At 42.0% G+C, this 7,936-nt stretch overlaps 1 protein-coding gene and 1 pseudogene across 1 annotated transcript; one reads left to right on the top strand and one right to left on the bottom strand.

Moving 5' to 3' along the window:
• Positions 1–42: 42 nt before the first annotated feature.
• On the bottom strand, positions 43–4,358 carry LOC110537916. The gene is made up of 3 exons (XM_021624384.2): positions 4,045–4,358; positions 1,296–1,777; positions 43–766 (listed from the first exon to the last, which is right to left on the bottom strand). Exons 1-3 carry the CDS (start codon positions 4,286–4,288, stop codon positions 248–250), a joined length of 1,245 nt encoding a protein of 414 aa, XP_021480059.1. The 5' UTR covers positions 4,289–4,358; the 3' UTR covers positions 43–247.
• Positions 4,359–5,589: 1,231 nt separating this feature from the next.
• On the top strand, positions 5,590–6,246 carry LOC110538926 (annotated as a pseudogene).
• Positions 6,247–7,936: the final 1,690 nt, after the last annotated feature.

Genomic DNA, 7,936 nt, shown 5'->3' with positions numbered 1-7,936 from the left:
TGACCAGTATTCTAATAAAAATATAGAATCTAGAGTACTTTTTCAACGTCTTTGTGTTTTTATTAATAAAATATTCAAATTCATTTATTTTTTTTTGTATTTCAAAATGCAGATTCGCATTAAGGTACTGTACAGTGTGACAAACAGGACAATGAGAGTTTCTGTACATACTGTAGGCAGCTGTTTGTAATCACCTCAGCTAGGAAAGGAAGTGATTATGAGAACGGTCTGAAATATGCCTAATTCCTTAGATAAGCGAGAGCAGTCCATGTCCAGACTTCCTCGGTGACCTCAAGTACTCATTTACTCTGTCTTTTATGTTTTTTCGGGTTACATCACTCATGGAAGGAAACTTTTGAGACACAGTGGTCCTGATGAACATTCGGAGGTTCACTGGCAAGCCAAATTTTCCTCGTGATCCATCCCAGTTGGTATTCTGTTCCCACTCGCGGTATCTCTCTTCGCTTACGCATGCACGGAATAGCAAAACAGCATAGCGGTCCGGACGGCCCCCGCTGCGGTTGGTGAGCAGTTCGTCATATTCTGGTGTCAGATGAGGAATGGAAATGTCAGGATGTACCTTCGAGCGGTATACATTTGAGCGTTTTGGGTAAAGAGCGCCCTGCTGCTGGGCGTGTGCATATTCCTCCCCCTTCCTCTTTTGGCGCCATGCAATGGAACGGGGCACAGCTGGGCGGTGGAAAGGTGGTGAGGAAAGAGTAGGGTCCAGGGACTGGCTTGCTGTGGCAGCAGCGGGGCCTCGATCCTGCAGGACAGACGCAGAATCAGAATACCTAGAAGTAATTCTACTTTAATCTATTCATATACCTTCTCACTGATGGCACTAAATACTCAAGTTACTTTCATGGGATTCCCTTTCATTTAACAGACCTGCTGCCATTTCATTGCTCCATTTTCCCTTATGTGAGTCTTCTGATGTTTTACAAGAGTACCCTTTACCTTACAGCAATCATCACAGACCTGGCACTGAAAAGATTTCTCATCCATGTGCAGGTTCAGATTATATTTGCAAGAGACATATGTGCAAAAAAAAAGAAAAGAAAAAAAAGAAGACATTTCCATTTAATCAAATGTGTGTCAACGTTAGTTTCAAGATGATCTATTAAACTTTGTTTTGACTTAAAGCATTCTACACACACACACACACACACACACACACACAGACAGGTTCTCTCTCACTAGCATGCACTCTGGTCATAACAAAAAACGTGGTGCGAAAGGAATCCCCACCATAACGTGCCCCAATGAAGACCAGCAGTACCAATTTGACTGACCCGTGCTCTCTTTGATTCCGATGGCTTTGACCCTGAAGGAAGCTCTCCACTTGCCACATTGAGAATTCTGTTTTCACGCTGAACTGCAGAATAGTGATGAAATGCAGAGAGGGGCTGAGGTTCACTGGTTGGTTCTAATGACATGTAGCCCTCTCCATCAGGTTCTGTTTTGATCTGTTCCGTTGAAGTGCTTGGTAGAGAGGGTCCCTGTTCATATTCCACACTTTGGGTTTGGTAAATATGTGAAGGCTCAGTTGAGACCGGATTCTGGCACAAGCTTTTGACACAAGCAATTGTGAATATAACATTAGGGTCTTTTGACTCCAGAGCATGAAGCTGCTCTCTCCCGTGACTGGTCCTGAGCTCCTGCTCATTAATCTGTGTGGACTCTGGGTCCTCCTGCCCCAGACTGGGGCTCAACTCCTGTTCACAGTGCTGCTGCTCAGGGGGAACCTTTTCAGAGACAGTGAGCTGCTGTAGGTCTGGAGGAAGGATGAAACGGATGACTAAGTGAATTCAGCTGACAACAATAATAAACCAAGACAACATAATTGTGACCCACCCACCCCCCCCCCCACACACACACACCTGAGAAGCTATACATGTACTTGGTTATTTACTTAAAGGGTGTATATGAAACAAGTGGTCATGGAGAAGGAATTCCTTCACCAGGCACCACAGTATTGTTTTTCTGTTTACTGATGAAAATGATATCCCTAAAAATGAATCAATAGGAATTTTAAACCAACGGTTTGCAAAGTAGTTTTGAACGTTAGGGACTTTTGGCGTTCTGAAACAATGGACTTTGACATTACTCGAGGTACCAGTCAATCAACTGCAGCATACTAACCAGAAAATGTAGAAATATTTTTCATGAAATCTATAGCCCACCGCCTAATACCAGAATTAAGATGGACCTGCCTATTCATTCATATAGGCATCTGATTCTAGAAATACAAGTATCTATTTGGAGCATCCATATGCAACATGCCTATATGCTCAATGGCTTGCGGTTCACATTTGCAGTGCTGATCATGCAATGCATGCTAGCAGCCCGGGAGCTACCTTACCTACTTCGGTGCATAATAATCACTGTAGAAAAATGCATCATGAACTCCTTTAGGCCTACTGGAACATGACAGGCAGCCAAAAGGTAGGCTACCTCTTTTTATTACTAGTTATTGATTCATTAAAATGACCGTAGCATTTCTGTTGTCAATACTGCAACCACAATACAGTAGCCTAGTAACTACAGTAGCGTAGTTGAAAGGTGGCTGTAGCAGTGGAGACGAGGGAGCTCAAGTCTATTAGGTTCGTCCAGGTTTGGCCGGGGTAGGCCGTCATTGTAAATAAGAATTTGTTCTTAACTAACTTGCCTAGTTAAGTAAAGGTCAAGTAAAAAAATATAGATATATTTCTTACAAGCGGCACCTGGCCAATCAATCAGGTGGTTCATTTGAAATGCTCCGTTATTAAAATAAATACATTGTTATGCTCCGTGAAGTAACCCAACAATGTGTACACTGGCATCTTGTCTATTTCAAATCTTCTCTCATTGACAGATAGGTGGGTCCACCCAAAAGTGCCGCATGTCATGATGACACTCACCTGTCTCGATCAACGAGAGAAAATTTGAAATAGACAAAATGGTGGTGTACACATTGTTGGATTACTTCATGGAGTAAAACATTTATTTTAATAAACAGAGCATTTTGTAAATTCCAATGATCCAACTGCAACTGAACACAGACATTTTAGAAGATACATGTAATCCATCTATCTGACGGGTGTGGCACATCTAGAAACTGATTAAACAGCATGATCATTACACAGCTGCAACTTGTGCTGGGAACCAAAAACGTGCAGTTTTGTCACACAACACAAATGTCACAGATGTCTCAAGATGATGGAGCGTGCATAGACGTGCTGACTGCAGGAATGTCCACCAGAACTGAACCAGAACTGTTCCACCAGGGAAAACAATGTTCATTTCTCTACCAATGTCTTTTTAAAGAATTTGGCAGCACGTCCAACCTGGCTCACAACCACAGAACGTGTATGGTGTTGTGTGGACAAGCCGTTTGCTGATGTCAAACGCTGTGAATAGTGCCCCATAATGGTGGTGTTATGGTATGGGCAAACATAAGTGACGAACAACAAACCCAAATGCATGTTATCAATGGCAATTTGAATGCACAAAAATACTGTCTACCATAAGCCGCATCAAACATTGTTTTAGAGAATTTGGCAGTACGTCCAACTGGCCTCACAACCGCAGCCCACGTGTAACCACACCAGCCCAGGACCTCCACATCCGGCTGAGGTGTATTTCTGCCTGTAATAAGCCCTTTTGTGGGGATAACTCATTCTGATTGGCTGGGCCTGGCTCCCCAGTGGGTGGGCCTGACTCCTAAGTGGGTGGGTCTATGCCCTCCCATAGCTGCGCCCCTACCCAGTCGTGTGAAATCCATAGAGGGCCTGATTCAACTAAGTAAAACCGTTGAAATTGTTGCATGTCGAGTTTATTTTTTTATTCATATGCCACCAGTTTAGCGACTGTTTTTCTGCAAATGCACGTAAAAAGTAGTTTAAAACAAAGTCTGACTTTTAAAATGAGGTGAAATTAGATTGGTATTGGGTGTGAATAGGCTCCTGGATGGGTGGTAGTTGTTGTTGTTGTTTTCTAACAGTTGTTTTCCCTTTTAAAATGTTTCATATACACACATTTTAATCAATGAACGTTACTAACCCGATCTATGCAACTTTATATCTGGTTTAAGAACGATATCAAGCAGCCTCCGTAGCTTCTCGTTCTCCTCCTTAGAACGATAGATTTCTTCCTGGTACTCTGCCACCGTTTTTTCAACAGCCCCAAATATCTCATCAGCAACTGCTGTTAATCGTTCATTGAGAAGCACTCTCAGCAACGATATTTTAGCCATTTTCGCAGAATGAAAGTCGTTGTTCTGTCCTGTCCGAACAGAATTCCACATGTACTCTCTTGCTACCGAACAGCACAAAACAATGAGGTGTGCGCATGCTCTGTTCCTCGTTCATCCACTGAGCGGCTTGACAGAAGTTTCATTACCGCCACCTGCTGTGGAGTTTGTGTAATGGGTGATCTGATTCAACCGTGGTGTCCATAAAGCGACTAGTAGCAAAGACTTTAAATGAATTGATCCATGAGTAATAATAATAATTGCCTTTAGATGTTATTCCACGTTGGACACTTAAGCAATAAGGCCCGTGGGGGTGTAGTATATGGCCAATATACGATGTATTATGGCTGTTCTTAAGTACAACGCAACGCATTGTGCCTGGACACAGCCCTAACTGTGGAATATTGGCAATCTCCCACAAACCCCCAAGGTGCGTTATTGCTATTATTGCTATTATAAACCAATTTACCAATTAGGTATACGGTCTGATAGAACATGGCCTTCAGCCAATCAACATTCAGGGCTCAAACCCCCCAGTTTATAATAGTAAATTATTTATTTGTCAAAGTTCATGGCACAAAGAATCTTCCACAAGTAATTCTGGACAGGTCTCCGTGCTTCTGTAACCGAAAGACCACTGCACAGGAAGCTGCGCTCTCATTGGTCAGTATAGCAAAGCCCTGCAGTTGCATGAATTTTAAGCCGAGCCCTACCCATGTCCGCATCGTTCAGGCCTTACCCTACCTAAGCCCGATTGCTTCTGCCAAATTTAAGGCCCAGCCCTGCCCGAAAGCCGATATCAGAAATAACTTACTCCATTAGTGAATCAATTAGCTGCTCCTCCCTGTCTCGCCCGCTCCCTGCACGCTGCTTACTCTGCATACGCTCTGCTTATGGCAGCTCTGGGTGTGTGAGTATCCATAGCAACGTCAGCTCCGCTTGGGCTGCTCTGTTCAATAATGAGACGAGAGAGTAGTTAGCTGAGCAACTTTTCATCACTCTGACAAAACTCAAGGAACATGATTATTTTCTGTGAAATATTCTCTCCCGTTTTTTATTTGATGATTTTAAAGCACTTCTGACACCATGTTATGGTTTTAGTCAGATATGACTGTACTGCGCTGTACAGGCTCGGGCCGGGTAGCAGAGCTCTACAGTGTAGTCAGAGAGTTGAGAAATGTCGAGATATCAAAAGGGATGATATAAATTAATTCAGTTACAAACATCGACTCAATGAGAACACTAAAGAGAGAAGAAAGTAAGTAAAGAAAAGAGCGACCTTAAGCTACTGCCCTATACCTTTCAATGAGACTTCTACATTAACAAACTGTAAGTAACTTTCATTATTTTCATAAATGGCTGTAACAATTGGGCTACAGGCTTCATAGAAATAAAAAAGTACGCCATTTTGATTGTGTAGACAAAGCCTTAGCTATAACATTATAGCTTGTTAGAATATTTGGTTTGAGCTCTCTGGAATCCCCCCTGCCCCACGAGGAATCCCTCAGCTTGAGGTGCATGACTTTTGACATCGACGCCAATGGCATTCTGAACGTATCAGCGGTAGACAAGAGCAATGGCAAAGAGAACTAGATCACCATCACCAACCACAAGGGGCGGCTCAGCAAAGAGGACATTGAGAGGATGTTGCATGATGCCGACAAATACAAAGCTGAGGATGATGCACAGAGGGAGAAAATAGCAGCCAAGAACCTCCCTGGAGTCGGACACCTTCAATATGAAGAACAGCGTTGAGGACGACAACGTGAAAGGCAATATCAGTGAGGAGGACAAGAAGAAAGTGGTGGACAGGATGCAACCAGGCCATTTTCTGGTTGGAGGACGACAAAGAGGAGTACGAGCTTCAGCTGAAGGAGCTGGAGAAAGTGTGCCAGCCTATCATTACCAAGCTATACCAGCAATGAGGGATGCCTATAGGCAGCTGTGGAAATCAGGCACGGTCCAGCCCTGGTGCCAGCTCCCAAGGCCCAACAATTGAAGAGATTGACTGAAGTGAGGGACTTGTATAATGGACTTTTCAAAATGCATTAGTACAGTATCACTGAATATGTTTTGCTATTCTGAAAATACTAATTTCTACTGTTTGACATTATAATGCCCTTTTATGGCTCAGAGCTATTCAGGAAGTGTTTATATGTATTGGTTGTACTGTAAAGAGACAGTGGAAAGCACACTGTTGATGTTAATATGTAATTTCATACCGTATTGCATTGCTGGACATTGAACATAAAATGTATTGAAATAAGTTTATTGGTATGTTGGCTGTTGGCTTCTCATCATAGCAGATTCAGTATTCACATATATATATTTTTTGGACACAATACCATGAAATATTGTAAACAAAAGTGAAGACATCAAAACTATGAAATAACACATATGAAATCATGTAGTAACAAAGTGTTAAATAAATCAAAATATATTTTATATTTGAGATTCTTCAAAGTAGCCACCCTTTGCCTGATGACAGCTTTGCACACTCTTGGCGTTTTCTCAACCAGCTTCCTGAGGTAGTCACCTGGAATGCATTTAAATTAACAGGTGTGCCTTGTTAAAAGTTAATTTGTGGAATTTCTTTCCTTCTTAATGCGTTTGAGCCAATCAGTTGTGTTGTGACAAGGTAGGGGTGGTATACAGAATATAGCCCTATTTGATAAAAGACCAAGTCCATATTATGGCAAGAACAGATCAAATAATCAAAGAGAAATGACAGTCCATCATTACTTTAAGACATGAAGGTCAGTCAATCCGGAAAATGTCAAGAACCTTGAAAGTTTCTTCAAGTGTAGTTGCAAGATCCATCAAGCACTATGATGAAACTGGCTCTCATGAGGACTGCCACATGAAAGGAAGACCCAGAGTTACCTCTGCTGCTGAGGATAAGTTTATTACTGTTACCAGCCTCAGAAATTGCAGCACAAATAAATGCTTCATAGAGTTCAAGTAACAGACACATCTCAACATCAACTGTTCAGAGGAGACTGTGTGAATCAGGCCTTCATGGTCGAATTGCTGCAAAGAAACCACTACTAAAGGACACCAATAATAGGAAGAGACTTGCTTGTGCCAAGAAACATGAGCAATGGACATTAGACCGGTAGAAATCTGTCCTTTGGTCTGAGGAGTCCAAATGTGAGATTTTTGGAGGAGGTGATTTATTTTGAATTCTAGGCACACTTAACCAACATGGCTAACACAACATTCTGCAGCAATACGCCATCCCATCTGGTTTGCTCTTAGTGGGACTATAATTTTCTTTTCAACAGGACAATGACCCAACACACCTCCAGGCTGTGTAAGGGATATTTAACCAAGAAGGAGAGTGATGGAGAGCTGCATCAGATGAGCTGCATCAGACTCGATTGAGATGGTTTGGGATGAGTTGGACTGCAGAGTGAAGGAAAAGCAACCAACAAGTGCTCAGCATACGTGGAAACTTCTTCAGTACTGTTGGGAAAGCATTCCAGGTTAACCTGATTGAAAGAATGCCAAGAGGTTGCAAAGCTGTCATCAAGGCAAAGGGTGGCTACTTTGAATAATTGTTTTATTTTGTATTTTTTTATTGAACCTTTATTTGTTTAACATTTTTTTGGTTACCACATGATTCTATATGTGTTCTTTCATAGTGTTGATGTCTTCCCTATTATTCAACAATGTAGCAATTAGTAAAAATAAAGAAAACCC

The sequence above is a fragment of the Oncorhynchus mykiss genome, chromosome 12 (genome assembly GCF_013265735.2).
Source record: "Oncorhynchus mykiss isolate Arlee chromosome 12, USDA_OmykA_1.1, whole genome shotgun sequence".
Lineage (NCBI taxonomy): Eukaryota > Metazoa > Chordata > Actinopteri > Salmoniformes > Salmonidae > Oncorhynchus > Oncorhynchus mykiss.
This window is presented reverse-complemented; position numbering and strand designations above follow the sequence as displayed.

Coding starts and splice junctions, on each gene's coding strand:
- LOC110537916 (XM_021624384.2), bottom strand. CDS start 4,288: ATGTGGAATTCTGTTCGGACAGGACAGAACAACGACTTTCATTCTGCG. Junction 1,778..4,044: donor TATAAAGTTGCATAGATCGG/GTTAGTAACGTT, acceptor TCCTTCCTCCAG/ACCTACAGCAGCTCACTGTC. Junction 767..1,295: donor CGGAATCAAAGAGAGCACGG/GTCAGTCAAATT, acceptor TCTGTCCTGCAG/GATCGAGGCCCCGCTGCTGC.